Source organism: Nuphar pumila, chromosome 7 (genome assembly GCF_984573655.1).
Source record: "Nuphar pumila chromosome 7, dmNupPumi1.hap1.1, whole genome shotgun sequence".
In the NCBI taxonomy this organism is placed as follows: Eukaryota; Viridiplantae; Streptophyta; class Magnoliopsida; order Nymphaeales; family Nymphaeaceae; genus Nuphar; species Nuphar pumila.
The window spans coordinates 106,477,841-106,494,092 of NC_143255.1; the positions used below are offsets into that span (position 1 = coordinate 106,477,841).

At 37.5% G+C, this 16,252-nt stretch overlaps 2 protein-coding genes across 3 annotated transcripts in view; both read left to right on the top strand.

The window, feature by feature from the left end:
* The window catches only part of LOC149832792 (peptidyl-prolyl cis-trans isomerase CYP21-1-like), a 47,444-nt gene extending 35,860 nt beyond the window's left edge, over window positions 1-11,584 (top strand). The window contains exons 4-7 of one of the 2 annotated variants that reach the window (XM_090012590.1): window positions 950-973; window positions 1,167-1,349; window positions 10,833-10,908; window positions 11,130-11,584. In XM_090012590.1, the coding sequence (XP_089868716.1) occupies window positions 950-973; window positions 1,167-1,349; window positions 10,833-10,908; window positions 11,130-11,286 (440 nt within the window). In that variant the 3' untranslated portion in view covers window positions 11,287-11,584. The remainder of the gene's footprint in view (window positions 1-949; window positions 974-1,166; window positions 1,350-10,832; window positions 10,909-11,129) is intronic. The other variant, XM_090012591.1, reaches the window with a different exon arrangement.
* Window positions 11,585-13,920: 2,336 nt separating this feature from the next.
* LOC149832793 (thiosulfate sulfurtransferase 18-like) lies at window positions 13,921-15,561 on the top strand. Its single transcript, XM_090012593.1, has 6 exons — window positions 13,921-14,088; window positions 14,293-14,370; window positions 14,516-14,589; window positions 14,931-15,001; window positions 15,213-15,266; window positions 15,355-15,561. The coding sequence occupies exons 1-6, from the start codon at window positions 14,063-14,065 to the stop codon at window positions 15,445-15,447; spliced, it is 396 nt and encodes a 131-aa protein (XP_089868719.1). The 5' UTR covers window positions 13,921-14,062; the 3' UTR covers window positions 15,448-15,561.
* The last annotated feature ends 691 nt before the right edge of the window (window positions 15,562-16,252 follow it).

Sequence of the window (16,252 nt, forward strand, 5' to 3'; positions counted from 1 at the left end):
CCTTTCATATAGTCACCAATTCATAATATTTAGACATATTATATATTTAAGTCTTTAAGACTCTAAAAACTTGTGATAGATGAAAAACCTTACAAATGAAAATCCTCAAGTTAATTTGATTTTTTTTTATTGTTTACTTACAAGTTTCCAGAGATTTTTCTATAAAAACCACTTATTTTGAATGAATATATATATGTGTGTGTGTGTGTGTGTGTGCAGGCATGTACCCATGTATGAATGTTATCTTTAAATATTATTGGCCAAGCAATGTCTTATAAGACTTGGTAAATATGTATGTAAAACATTGATATTTTTGGTAAAATCTGATATTTTTGTGTTTCATCATGATTTTCTTACAAGTAATTTGATAAGAAAAAAATTGCTAGGTAGTCGTTTAAATTTTTACAATAATCTCATGAAAATTAGAAATTGATTTCATCTATATGTAGCAATTTTTGAAGTATTTATTTTTTTCTAAATGGAAAACTAGGAAAATATTTCCATGCTATATTTGACAAATAATTTTGTACTGAGTGTAATAGGTTCCTTTCATTGCTTTGAGGATATATTAGAAGTGTCTTTTTTCTTTGCATAGGTTCTTTTCATTGTTTTGAAGATATAATAAAATTGTCTTTTTTGTTTACATGGAGGGGGAGAGGGAGGGAGTATTTGTGCATCTTATACAAAGAAGCATATACATTCTATTGGTTCATTTTCCACTGCTACTCTTGGTTTGGTTTTCCACATTGCTTATTGATGAATTCAAATATTACCATTGACATCATTTTATCCTCCTGTGAGCCTGTCGCTTGAAACCTTCTATTTCCATGCAGGAAAAATCTTATATAAGTTGATGGATGTCTTATCTATTCACTGTTTAGTTTCCCCATTTTGCCTAATTGACATTTTAATTATATATTGCTTACTAATATAAATATTTATTTTGCAGAAAATTTCAGGTCTCTTTGCACAGGTATTTGGTTTTCTGTTAACAAAATGTATTTGATCATATATTTTTTTTACTAAATTTCTGCTTCAAAAAAAACTCCAACAGGAATTATCTAAAAACTTTCACATATTATCCAATGTTGTTTAGTCAGTTCTCATTATGCTTTTTGGAAAGATGTGGCCTACCTAATCTTTCTATGGTGTTGCTTCTCTTCTAGGTGAAAAGGGAAAAGGACCAAGTGGGAAAATTCTACATTATAAGGGAACACCATTTCATCGTATAATTCCTGGGTTTATGATACAAGGTGGGGATATTATTTATGGAAATGGGCGAGGCAACGAATCTATCTATGGAGGCACTTTTCCTGATGAAAATTTCAAGATAAAACATTCCAGTCCAGGTTTGCAACTCTTGACCATCACATTCTTTTTTGTCTAGATGCAAATCTATCATGTAATTGATGATAAATACATATTTATATACTTTAATTGTTATGTTATTTTTTTTCATGGTTTCTGGATGTCTGTATCAAAATAAACACCTTATATTTTGGTACAAGGGAGTTTCTTTTAGTGCTTTATATCAGAAAGGAATGTTTTCTATCCTTGTGCTAAGCCAACTGGAGATACATATCTGTAAAAAGGGAAAAAATCTAGAATTTTCTGTTTGTTCTTTAATTTTATGATTTTTCAACGGTCTCTGGTTATAACAAAGCCCAAATGCATGTAAGAAGACATTTTGCTGAACTGCTGACTAGTTTTCCTTAAAGTTTGTTTGTTGTTATTTCATTGTTTTATCTTTTAACATGTCTTCAAATGGTTAGTTCAGGGGATTTCAATGGGATACAGAAACAGAATTAAAATGGAGCATCCATTTATAGACTTGGAGATGCTGACAAAGAGGAAAATGACATCTTATCTGAAAGAAAATCAATTAGAGTAATTCATGATACTAAGTGCATCGTTACTCGTTAGTAGCTTTTACCAACTCTTTTTGCTGAGATGCCTTCTAGTCATTGCATATATGTAACATTAATCTCATATATATATATATATAGAATGGTATGCCTGTGCAGTAGAGGAAAATGAGAGAGAGAGAGGGAAAACGAGAGAGAGGAAGAGTTGTTCTTCTTATTCAGCAAAATTACACTTAGGTCCATTATTTATTATAAAATACAATAAACCACCTTAAGCATGGATAAACTCTAATTGGTCAACTTATCTTAATACTCTCCCTCAAGCTGGAGCATAGATATCAATCATGCTCAGCTTGCCACAACATTTTGAGAAGCTGGGCCTGGCAAGAGGCTTTGTAAAAATATCTGCAACTTGATCATCAGAGATTACATGCTTAGTAGAGATATGTCCAGCTTGAACCATATCTCGTATGTAGTGACAGTCAACTTCAATATGTTTTGTCCTCTCATGAAATACCGGATTATTTGCTATATATGTGGCTGCCTTGTTATCACACATCATCACCATCGGAGATAGGACCTTCACTTGAAGATCAGTCAACACTGTTCGAACCCACATTAATTCAGCTGCAGTTTGAGCCATGGCTCTATATTATGATTCAGCACTTGACCTAGCAACCACAATTTGCTTCTTGCTTCTCCAGGAAACTAAGTTATCTCCTACAAATACACAAAATCCTGTGGTAGATTTCCTATTCTCTACGGACCCAGCATAATCAGCATCAGAATAAGCGATTACCTCCAGAGTGCCTTCTTTCTTGAATAACAACCCTTTGTACCTAAGTATCATCATTATAGCATTCCAATGTACCTTAGTCGGTTTTTCCATGAATTGACTAACCTTGCTTACCGCTAGAGCGATGTCGGGTCTAGTGACTGTCACATAAAGTCAAGGTTTTAAAACCCGTGACTCGGGACTCGACTCGTTCTTTATTGACTCGTGACTCGGCAGGTCAACTCGGTGACTCGAACCGGGTTTTGTTAACTTTTGATTTTAAAAGAAAAATAATTTATAATTTGTCTCAAACCATGTTTTTCAGTAAACAAGAGATCCTTGGGTTGTGTTAAGGCATGTAATCACTGAAACTGGGAGAGAGATGTGACTCTTTCTTAGGTTGCTTTTGAACCGATAACAATTAGCATCAACTAAATTAGCTTGGTTTTTGCTTGTATTACTTCCTGGGTTTGTCATTTTCTAGTTAAACCATTCATAGAGAGCAGTAGCATTGAAAAATGCATAGGCTGATCTCTGCCAGACTATCTCACAGGAATATTCCCAACTTACCAGTTACCCTTGTGTCATGCCCCCTTATACAGTATTCTTAATGAAAAATTGAACAACAATGGCATGCCATGTGTCCTTTTTGTTGTCCATGTGACCATATATAAATGTACATCCTTGACAAATGAACAAAGGTCATTAAAAGCAACTAATGGTGTAGCAAAAACTCTAGGATAGCCTTCAAAATTCTTTTTTAGACAAAGGACTATGGAGTAAGTTGAAGAAAAATTATGGTGTAAGTTGAAAAATATGAAATTAAGTGGCATGACAAAAATTCTCGAAAGAGATGCAGCATATAAAATCCTGGTTGTTCACTCCCAAATAGAGCTAAAACTCTTTTCCCTATGAACACTGGCTCCTAATGTTGTTTCTTATGAATTAGCGGGATTTTTGTATTTTGATGCTTCTGTGCATTGTCAAGCAATCAAGAATTTATGTGAAGCTCTGTTGACATTTGTCTTATTGGTAAAAATTTATGGAAACGTTACGAATCCTCTCTTGAGTGACTTCTAGCTACTGGCTACCACAAGGCCAATTACCAGTTTCCAACATATACTTAGTTCCTTAATTTTATGCTTCTGATAATACATGATGAATATTATAGTTGATTATGCTATGATAGTGATACCTAGTACCTGTTACGAAGTTAACACACACACAGGGAAGATCCAAGAGCACACATACCACAAATCCAATGAGCACATCAGTCGACCAAGTCAGCTAACACAAGGACCACTAAGGACACACTCACAAGAGACCCTAAGGGTCTCTGTGATTGCTTGTCCAAGATTGGACAGACCCTTAGAACATAACAGACAAAACATATGTTCTGTTTGTAACAACCGTACTTCATCCCATGTTTGTTTCAACTCAAATAAAAAATCAAATTTCAAACATCCCAGAACTCGCCCGAGTCAGCCCGAGTCAAGCCGAGTCAGGCCCGAGTCTTGGCAAGCCGAGTTTGTCTTGCCGGGTTGACTCGTTGGAGGGTTGAGCCGAGCCGAGTCAACGAGTTGACTCAGCGAGTTTTAAAACCATGCATAAAGTAACTTTCCTACCAATGAGCGATAGCTCTTGCTATCAACAGGTTTTGACCCCTCATCCAACAAATGAACTTTGCTCTCCATAGGAATATTTGCTAGTTTAGCTCCCAACATTCTTGTTTCTTTTAGTAAATCAAGAACATACTTCCGTTGTGACAGAACCACACCCTCACTACCTCTAGCCACTTCTATGCCCAGAAAATATCTAAGGGACCCAAGGTCTTTAGTAACAAAATGTTTTTGAAGATGAGCCTTTGTAGCTGAAATATCATTCATGTTATTTCCTGTAAGGATGATGTCATTCACATATACCACCATAACAACTATTCCTGAGTTAGTTTTCTTAATGAATAATGTGTTATCTGACGCTGATCTATTAAAACCAAACTTTGACATCACCTTAAACAACTTTTGAAACCATGCCCGAGGACTCTGTTTTAGACCATATATCGCCTTTCTTAATCTAAACACCTTCTGACACTCCCCCTCAACCTCGAACGCAGGAGGTTGCTGCATGTAAACAGTCTCAGACAAATCTCTATATAAGAATGCATTTTTCACATCGAGCTGGGACAAACTCCATCCACGGTGAACAACTACAGACAGAACAAGACGAATGGTGCCCATTCGTGCAACAGGAGAAAAAGTCTCAAAGAAATCAACCCCATATGTCTGAGTATATCCTTTTGCTACTAATCTGGCCTTATACCTCTCAATTGAACCATATGAATTATACTTAATGGTATATACCCATTTGCATCCAACAATGTCCACATCTCTTGGAGAATCAACGAGGTCCCATGTCTGTTGAGACAGTAAAGCATCCATTTCATCTTGCATAACCTGTTTCCATCGGCTATCGAGGGCTGCCATTTGATAACTCATCGGAATAGTTTCAGCTGATAAGGATGAAATAAAAGCTTTCATCTGTTTGCCGAGTCTAGCATCTGACACAAACTTAGAAATAGGGTGTAAGGTACATTGTTGTGTCCCCTTCCGCAGAGCAATTGGCCTGTCATCATCAACATGAATATCGTTGCTATCAGGAGTACTTACCTCAGGGGAAGAAAAAGATGGAAGCATCGGAGGAGATGGAGATCTACGCACATACACCAATGGAGGATTGTGAAACCGTGAGGTAGGTAAAGTTGTATGTGAAAAAGAAGGCACCGATTCCAAAGGAAAAGGAGGAACAGGAAGTGGAAAAGAATCATTTTGATCAGCTTGCAGCCAAGTACCGGTACTAGAATAGTATGGAATGGACTCCAAGAAAGATACATCCGTACTGACATACTCCCGACGAGAGATTGAATCATAACATCTATACCCCTTTTGGTTTTTTGGATAACCTATAAATATACACTTAGTGGCTTGAGGTGCTAACTTATCACGATCAGGTCCAAATCTGTGCACAAAGCAAACACACCCGAATACCTTGGGCAAAAGAGGAAAGAGAGGTGCACTAGGATATAGAATTTTTAAAGGAATTTGATCTTTCACAGACGATGAAGGCATGCGATTGATCAAATAACAAACCGTGGTAACTGCATCACCCCAGTATGAGGCAGGAACATTGGATTGAATCATAAGAATGCGTGCTATGTCAAGGAGATGCCTATGTTTTCGTTCAGTCACCCCCATTTTGTTGAGAAGTATAGGCACAAGAGGTTTGAGGTTGAATTCCATGATCCTGGTAAAATTGCAATAAAGTTGTGGTTTTAAATTTAAGAGCATTGTCAGTGCGAATAATCTTGACAACTGAATCAAACTGAGTTTTTATTTCAATGACCAAAGATTTTAGGATATTTGGAACTTCAGATTTTTCTTTTATTAAGAAGACCCAAGACAACTTAGAAAAATCATCGACAGTGACTAAATAATAACGACATTGGGTCCTAGTAAGAATCTTACTAGGACCCCATACATCCACATGAAGAAGTTCAAAGATCTTATTACTGAACTGACTCTGACTAGAAGGAAACAAACTTCGATGATGCTTGCCCAACTGGCATGCTTCACACTGGAATGATGTAGTAGACGAAATTTGAGGAATGACACGACGAAGCTTCGACAATGAAGGATGTCCGAGATGACGATGCCACTGAATAGGACTCGAGGGAGAATCGACTGCAACATAGCTATTTACCACAGGGTGATGTAGGTAGTAGACTCAATTTTCTTCATAGCCTCCACCAATCTTCTTCTCCGTCAACAAATCCTGAAAATGACAACACACATGATCAAATATCACCCTACAATTTAGCTCTTTTGTAAGACAACTCACTGAGAGTAAACTTTGAGGAAATGAAGGAGCATGAAGGATATTTTTCAACTGCAATGAAGAGGTTATAGAGACATTTCCCTGATCGATAACCGAGGAGGAACTCTCATCAGCTAATGAGACTCCCCGATGTGCAGTAATAGCTTTTAGATCTGAAAATTTTTTAGAGTTCCCACAAAGATGTCTAGATGCACCAGAGTCAATAATCCACTTACTATCATTGGAAGAAAGATAGTCTCCGGAAGAGTAGGTCACACCAGCTATAGGAGAAGAAGAACTTGAAGGACGATGAGAGACCAACTCTTCATATTCTGCACGGCTGAGAGTGATAGATTCACTAGGAGAGTTGGTTTCATGCTCCACCTCCAGTTTTGTAGCATTAGCTTTTGGAGCAATTTTGCTTCAACGGAGAGACTGTAGGCCGTCCATGTTTATCCCAGCACCGATCTTATAAATGTCCTGATTTTCTACAATAGGTACATTGGAGTTTACCTCTACCTCCCATACCTCTTCCACGACCTCTGCCTCTAACATTCATAGGATTTCCTCGTCCATAACTAGATGAAACAACCAAAGCAGATGATTGAGATGTAGGTTGAGATTGTGGAAGAGAGATGGCAAGTCTACTCAACCGATTGTATGCATCAGCAAGTGTAGGAACATCAGACCCGGTCAACATTTGGACTTTAGCAACTGTGAATTCTGATGATAGGCCTGTGAGGAACCGAGCAACCATAGTTTGTTCTTGATGGTCCTTCTGGATTGAGCAACACATAGGTCTATTTATGAGCATTCAGTCTCTCAAAGGCAGCCTTAACAGATGCATAGTACTAGGACAAGGTCTGATCACCCTGCTGTAAATTATATATCTCCTATTCAACTTGGAGAATACGACTCACATTCGTCTCTTGAGAATATGTATCTCGAAGATTATCCCACATCTGTTTAGCTGTATTATAATAAATTAGGCCATCTGCAATATGTGGTTCAATACTATTCATGATACACGACATAACAATGTCATTATCTTCTTCCTAAGTAGTATATTTTTCACTTTTATCATTTGGCTCGGATTCCAATAAAATGTGCTTTCTACGATGTCCAGACACCGACATCATAAACATCCTGGACCACCTTGCATAGTTTGTTTCATTCAATTTAACGGAAGAACCATATGAGAAAGGATTGGCAAAGGCCTTGTATTCCCAAATAGCCTTGTTCTTGTAATCAGATTTGGAAGCTTCACCCATAATATTTAAACCAAAAGTTGCTCAGAACTCAAAAAAAATTTGCAGCTGCACGATACACAGATGGACGAGGATGATTTTTCTTCACCACGACACCCAGATTTGTGTCAGATTTGAAAACAAAAAAAAAACTGATTTGTGTTCCCCAAAACACAGGTTCAACCTTCAGATCTGTGTCAAACCTTACACAGATCAACAACGAAAACAAAGTCTGCTTCAATGGACGACGATGATTTTTCTTACACAGATCAAACAACAAAACAACGTCTGCTTCACGCTGTCAGACCATCCTCACCAAACACGAACAATGTTAATCCCTGTCGCCCACTCCACGACATCAGCGCAGTGTGCATATCCACACTCACCAGATCAGGTCGACTAAAGGTCCATTGCTTTGCCACAATTTGTAGATCTGATTACATATCTGAGTCATGACGTTTGTCAGACTACAGATCTGTTATTAGATCTGTACCAAAACAAAACCAATCAAATAAACCTTACCTGATCGTCAGCGTGTGATCTCCCTTCACGCGATCTTCAGATTCACACATACCTTACCCGATCCTTCTACACGTGATCTCCTGATCCACAGTCACACGATTTTCTTCATGCAGGATTTGGAGAAGATCCAGAGGTCACGTTTCCAGGAGTGTCTGCTCTGATACCATGTAGAATGGTATGCCTGTGCAGTAGAGGAAGGTGAGAGAGAGAGAGAGAAAGGGAAAACGAGAGAGAGGAAGAGTCGTTCTTCTTATTCAGCAATTAGGTCTAATCAACTATTTAAGTAGTGATTAGCCTTAAAAGAAAAAATTACACTTAGGTCCATTATTTATTATAAAATACAATAAACCACCTTAAGGCGTTGTTGTTGTTGTTGTATATATATTTGAATTAGTAATGCTACTGTGATCCGGGATCACCTACTCCCACCTACTAGAAATAATAGTTGTAGGTTGCATCTTCTCAATCAGACCTTATAGATGTACTCAACCTAGTTTACTTAATAGAAATCATGCAATGGATCATGTTTTTTGGACATAAAAATAGTTTTTTAAGTCATGAAATTTTGGTGCATTGTAAGCCATTGATTTTTTATGATCTCAAAAAACCTACATGTATATTCCATAATCACGTGACCCAAAACTTGTTTTCTACCAAATAATGCTTGTAGAATGTAGATCATATCTAATGGGTCAACAAAAGAAGTTTGAAAATTTGAAAATTTAAAGCTTTTATTAGGTGGGAGTAGGTGCTCCGACGATCATTATTATATATATGCAGAAATCTTGAAATTTGGATGTATGAGCGCACATGTATTGTCTCCTTTTGAGGCATATGGACATAATATTTGATAATTAATTCCCATAAGAGGTGCTGCGAGAATGGTCATCATCTTAGAGATACAACCAACTGAATTTAAGCAGAATCATATCATAATTAATCTTTTGAAAATGAAAATCCTCTGTCAGGATTTCATACATTACTGTAGCAAACAAATTGGCAAGGTAAAAATAAGCATTGAAAACCGAAAATGGTGAAGTGGAATGGGCAGAAAAATGTAATGAACTAACCTGTATTAAGTTTAAATTTTGAATCATGTGTGATAGCTGGAGTTGTGGGGCGGTGCCATCACTGACCAACAGGTCCAATGTTTGAATCCCACGTGGGACCGTGCCTTAGCTTGCGGGTGGATGGGTGCGAGTGTGGAATGAAAAGAAAAGAAAAAGAAATATATATATATATATATATATATATATATATATATATATATATATATATATATATATTGGAAAATCAAGAAAATGATTTGAGAAAAAAGCTTTTTACCTTTGTGATTGCTAAAAACTCCCTTTTTCCAGCTTGGAAATAATCTTATGGATGTTGCACTAATTGACTGCGTTCACTTTTTGCCTCAAGTTCACACTGATCACCTGCTCTCTGGAACACAGAAAAAGAAACACACACACACATGCATGCACACTCATGTGCAACTACATACACATGACATGTACATGTTTGTTTCTATCAATAGTTTCCTAAAAAATGCCTTCAATCAAATTGTTTCAATGTTGAAGCTTGCTCTTTTTTGTTGTAAATTTTGGTGCAATATGGGCCATTTTTTTTTCCCGTTAAGAAACCTTGTCTAAATTGGTTATACCAAATATATTTCCTTGGTATATAGAGAAATATACCCAACTACAATGGGATATGCAGTTATTTTTTGTTTTATCTGGAGCAGTATGACATGAAGGGGTTTGACCTGATCTAAGCTCTAATTTTACCTGCATGAGGTGGTCCCAGTGTCCCCATGAAATAGTTGCCCTGGTCAGGAGAAAGAATGCGACATTCCTTGTTGAACAATTAACTGTCATCGTTTCATGGGTCATCTTTTTTAACAACAACAACTACGCCTTCATCCCAAAACAATTGGGGTCGGCGATATGAACCAAAAAAGAAAATCATTCTGGGTCTTCCACATGAATCCTTCTCCTCTAATCATTTCTATCAAATGCCATGTCCTCGGTGAGGTTCAAAGCATTCATATCCTTTCCTATCATCTTCATTCAAGTCTTCTTAGGCCTACCCCGATCTCTTTTAACTAATATATTTTCCCATTTCTCCATCCTTCTAACTGGAGCATCATTAGGCCTTCGCCGAATATGTCCAAACCACCCTAAACGATTCTCTCTCATCTTATTTTCAATGAATGCAACGCCTACCTTCTTACTTATCTCCTCGTTTCGAATCTTATCTTTTATTGTATTTCCACACATCCATCTAAGCATACGCATCTCAGCTACACTCATTTTTGAATATGATGTCTCTTGGCAGCCCAACATTCCGTACCATCTTTTTTTAACCAATGGTAAAATTATATTGTTGTGTTGCCATCTTTCATTTTTCAGTATCTAGTAATGGAGAACCTTTTTAACATGATTAGCAAAGTTTAAACTGCAAGTGGATTATGCCATTTTTCTTGTTCACTATAGCTGTATCGCAAAGTACCCTTCCCTCTGTTGAACAAATTTTGATTGAACATTTTTTTCTGTTCAGGCATTGTGTCAATGGTGAATTCAGGGCCTGATTCAAATGGTTCACAGTTCTTCATAACCACAGTGAAAACTTACTGGTTCGCAACTTCTTTAACTCTCTTTATGCTGTGCATGTAGAAGTCATTGCTTACTGCGTGATGTTCATCTTTTCTATACTGGGAGCGTTGGGAGATTTACCTTTTTCTTATTTTTATCTTGATGTTTTGCTTTGCTTCTTTGCTGTACTCTGACTGCTTGTCACCTTTTCTAATGAATGTTCATCTTTCCATTCCGAAAAATATGTTACAACTTCTGTTAGGCTTGATGGTGAGCATGTTGCATTTGGAAAAGTTATTGATGGCATGGACACAGTCTATGCTATAGAGGGTGGAGCAGGTGCCTACAGTGGGAAGCCCCGGAAGAAGGTTACCATAGTTGAATCTGGTGAAATACTTGGACCCGATTGGAATGCGTAAAAGTGAGGATGCAGCTGATTTTTGCGATCAAGGTGTTCCATTTGGATGCTGTGAGTCATGCCTAGATCAGTTATGCTGCTGTTTCAAATGTATGATACGAAGTGATAACAGAAGGTTGGCTAGAAGCACTCAAGCTGGTAGTCAGAAGATAGGAAGACTAAAGGTACTTCATGATGAGCCAATATTCTCTGTTTGAGATCTTTCAATTGTAAATCTTTTTCATTGTATTCTGATTAGACCGATCAAACCAAACTTCTATGTTGATGATTTTTAAGCATAATTGATGTTTCTCAAATCAGAATTTGTGGTCTTGCATGTGTTCCAATGGATATTCTTTTGCCCATCTGTTTCTTAGTCAAGGTCATTGCTATAAATCATGTCAATGAGCATTGTTTCATCACATTGCCTCTAGATGCTCTTACTGTAAGTCCCCCTCCTATAAAATTTCACTCATTCTGAATCCAAGAAGTGAAGCTTCACCTAGGGTTAGACAAAAACCTCAAGCTTGGCTTGAGCTTTTGTATTTAATAAAACTAAAGCTCAATTTTGTCTCACTATTTAAACGGGCTATCTTGAGCTCGAACATAGGCTTGTTCAACGGCTCTCTAAGTTCGTTTAACTTTTTCAACATAAAATATTTACGCATGTTTTTAGGTAAAACTTTTTAGCACAAGGATTTTGTGTAGTGGTAGGCACCAAATATATTTTTTTATTTTTTAAATGGACAAATATACAATGCATTAAAAATGTCTCATAGCGTGTCCTTAGACACAGCACCCCAAACAGCGTGTCCTTGTGACAGCTTACGGCCTGGACCAATGAGGATACCGGTCTGGTACTTATCTTTAGTTACACAAAAACCATCAAAGGAATGGAAAACAACTTGCATTGACAGCCCTAAAGACAAGTTACAATCAATATTTAGAGCGTTGAAGTTAAGCTTTGCTACCCCTGGTAGATGAGAGCATTAATTATGTGGAAGTATGTTATTTATCTTACATAGGCATGTAAACGGTTCTGATTCGGATCACTAATCGGATGTTGGCTAAACGGATTCAAAATCGGATTTGGATTTACATGGTAAAAAGCTCATGCCAGATCTATTTTTTTATATGTAAACAGATTCAGATATTTGTCGGAATCAGTAGCAAAAAATCAAAACCATTTCAGCATTCAATTATAATCGGATATGGTTTTGACTTACCAAATACAACTAAATGGAATTGAATTCGGTCCTGTATGGGATAAAATCTGATTCATTGACATCTCTAATTTTACAAGAAGTGCAGCCCGAATAACAAAAAAAAAAAAAATTTAATAAAAAAAAAGGAGAAAATGCCCCTAAGCTAAAAAAAAATTAATTACATTGCCAGGTTTAAGGTGAGATGACTGTTGAATTGAATACGAAGTCATGAACTGATCCAAACCGCGTTAGAGCAAGGCCCACAAATCTTTATGCTTCCTCTGATTGGTTAAGAACATGCTGGTCCATGTCCATGCTTCTCAAAAAAAAAAAAAACCATGCTGTCCATGATGATATTTTGGAAAATATCATACAAAAATGTGGCAATATGCCATTTAATTTAGATGTTTAATAAATCGTGTTAAGCAGAAAAAATATCGTGATATTATTGCTTAAATAAATAGTTCAATAATTTTAACATGATACTTGTGCTTTTTTGGTCATGGGAAACAGTTCATTTTTCACATGGTAAATTTTTTTAATAGTGTTTCTTATATTTGTTGTGTTTTTTGGATTTGCTCGACAGAAAACCCAAGAGAAGCCAAAGTTTTGAAAATCCATTTTGAAAACCTGACGATAAATTGACAGCTCGATTAATTACCGATATGCTTCAGGTCACACGTGACGACTATGCCAGATTTGCAGACGGAGAAGATTGCATTGACTTTTAGAGAGGGATTGATCAAAACGTTAAGTATTTGTTTTTGGTATTTGATGGGATCAGGTCAGAGTATCGTATGCCCTGACGGTGTCAAGATGAACGGCATCCAAAACCTGTACGAACGAGATGCTCTTGACTTGGATGGGTCCCACTCTCTTTTCGGATGTCGTTTGTGTTTCGGATGAACGGCATCGGAATGGTTCAAAATGAACGGTTCACAATGAGCCTATGATGGGGGTGTTCGTTCATTTTCAAGATGAACGACATCCAAGGAGCCAGAGTTGCTTCTGACGTCATCCTCTCTTAAAAAAGTATGATTATGGTCTCTAAGCTTATGCGTAAGGCCGTCCACATAACGTCATCTCCATGGTGGGGCCATGTAGCTTTTTAAATCATTCTACCGAGTAGGCCATGTAGCCTTGGACCACTTTTACGTGATATTGAATATTGACTAGACACGTGTCTCCCCACTGCCGAATAGGCCATTAGCCTTGGACCACTTTTACGTGATATTAAATATTGACTAGACACGTGTCTCCCCACTGCCGAATAGGCCATTAGCCTTGGACCACTTTTACGTGATATTAAATATTAACCAGAAACGTGTTAATTTCTTTTTTATAACAATTAACCTATACGACTCTCTCTCTCTCTCTCTCTCTATAAAGACCAAAACATCAGGTTTGCAACTTTGCATCCATCGACCTGCCTGCCTTTAAATCTAAAAACCAAAAACAACAGGTTTGCATCTATCGGGAACAACGCTCCCTCTCACTCTCAAGTTCCCTTTCACAGAAAACAAGGGGACGGGAGGTGCACACAGGTTCTCCATAGAGGACGAAGACGACCTTTCCAGCCACCCACAAATAAACATGCCCCACATGGCCACCATGAAATGGTGATCTCTAAGTTTTTGCTTTTGCCACCGTCCAATTCAATCGCTTCTTCTTCTTTCTTTTTTTCCATTAATAATGTCTACTCCTCGCCAAATTCTGTCTATCAATAATATGTTCTGGATCGCCTTCTTCTCTCTCTTGTTGACAGTTCCTTTCTTGGTCGTCGTCTTCTTCCCTTTCTCTCTAACGGTTCCTTTGATCTCCAGCAAACAAGCAATCGTCACCGTCAACGTCCACGCGGCGAAGGAACTGCTTTCTTCTGGCCACTGCTCCCTTGATGTCAGGTCTGTTCTTCTCATCTTTTTCAAACTTTCATATTCGAATATCTCACCATATTAGCTCTTCCTTGTTTCTGTTCTTATATTAGAATTTTAAAACTTAAAAACAGCTTTTTCTCTCTCTATCTCTCATATGTGGGTGCTGTTGCAGGACCAAGGGAGAGTTTATCAAGGGACATGTTGAGAACGCTATAAATGTCCCTTACTTGTTCTTCACCCCTCGAGGTATTAAAATTAATATAACCAATTATCTCCTCCACAGGAATCCCTTCGCTTCCCTTTGTTATAGAGAAATTTGCACACCCAATGCGAATAACAAAATTTTGTATCTTGTCAACCGTTGGTTTTTTGACTCACCAAAAAATCCTGCACGCAAGTCGGATTTCGGCGATCTAAATGTTGATCTTTAACGTAGATCACACCTGTGGAGTCCGATTTGATCAAAATAACTTGCATCAAGGAAATCCCAAGAAAGGGTATGAAGATAGGGATGAGTGGATCAGATTTGGGACACCCATTGCATTTTTTTCTTGGCTTAATCTAGTTTTTACCTTTTTCTTTTTCAGGTAACGAGAAAAACCATCGATTTTTAGAGGAAGTGTCAGCAGTTTTCAGCAAGAACGATCCTATTGTTGTGGTAATTTATTTTGAAAATTTACTTTTTCAATATTTATTGTTTTTATTATTGTTATTACTGACATGACTCTAGAGCTCCCCTTTTTTTCATTTATTCTAGTTATTTTTTTATAAGGAAATTTACAAAGGCATCCACATGGCAAAATTTCTTTTTGTTTTGATAAGTAATAAGATTCCGATTCCCTGACCAAGAATTTTTTATGTTGGTCAAGAGTTGTCAAGGTGGCGGTAGATCATTGGGTGCATGCATTGATCTTCTCAATGCGGTAAGTTCATCATGCAATTACATTTGCATCAGTGACTGTCATTTCTCTTTTCTTGAGTGTTGAAAATGTGAAAGTGGGGTGGATGCAGGGCTTCAAGAATGTGAACAACTTGGGAGGAGGGTTTGGTGCTTGGGTGGACAACGGTTTTGATGTGCAAACACAGGAGGAATTCACAATATGAAGAGTATGGTTTGAGTTTAATAATGACAAATGTAGTTGTTTCTAGCCCTTGTAGTGATTTCAATTGCTTGTGAATCCAATCTAATTAAGAAAACAATGTCATTAACAAGTTGGTCTATCCCACACGTTTTGTGAGTCACTCAACTGATGTAAGGGTGTGATAATCTCCCCCGCCCCCCCCCGGCCCCCCCCCGCCCCCCCCCCCCCCGCCCCCCCCCCCCCCCCCCCCCCCCCCACACACACACACACACACACCTTTTTTATTTTATTTTTGTGGGTCATGCGTGTTGTGTAACGAGCTCCAATGGGCTTGTTAGTTTTTGGCGCCTCGTGTGGTTTAAAAAAAACTATGGTTAAGATTTTAGATGTTTAGGCCGCTTGCTCCCTTACGAGTCAACACAATGTTATCAGCATCGTTGCGAATGGGCCTGAATCAGCTTATTTGTATCGTATAGGCAAAAATTAGAAACGCTTATTTTTTTAAAAATAATTTAATATTTTTATGACACGTGTTATTTGTTGGTTAGAAGTTATCTGATTTGGTTCATTATCAGAATCGTCCTATTCCCTGAATCTTTTTGAAAATCGATTCAGGCTTCTCTCTCCCTCCTCCCTTGGGGAACGATTTTCCATCCGTGATGTTTCTTTTGTAGAATTATGCATTCTCTGTCGAAAAAAAAAAAAACATATCTGTTGAAGAATTATGCATTCTGCCCTTGTGGCATGTAACAAACGGCCCATAAGAAACAAAATCAAAGCAAAACTTTACCAAGGGCGAAAAAGTTTTTTTTTTCTTTAATTAAAAA

Bases quoted from the DNA above. Each gene is read 5' to 3' on its own strand.
- LOC149832793 (XM_090012593.1), top strand. From the start codon at position 14,063: ATGCCCCACATGGCCACCATGAAATG. The intron at 15,002-15,212 runs GTAATTTATTTT...ATGTTGGTCAAG, and splicing joins AGAACGATCCTATTGTTGTG to AGTTGTCAAGGTGGCGGTAG. The intron at 15,267-15,354 runs GTAAGTTCATCA...GGGTGGATGCAG, and splicing joins GCATTGATCTTCTCAATGCG to GGCTTCAAGAATGTGAACAA.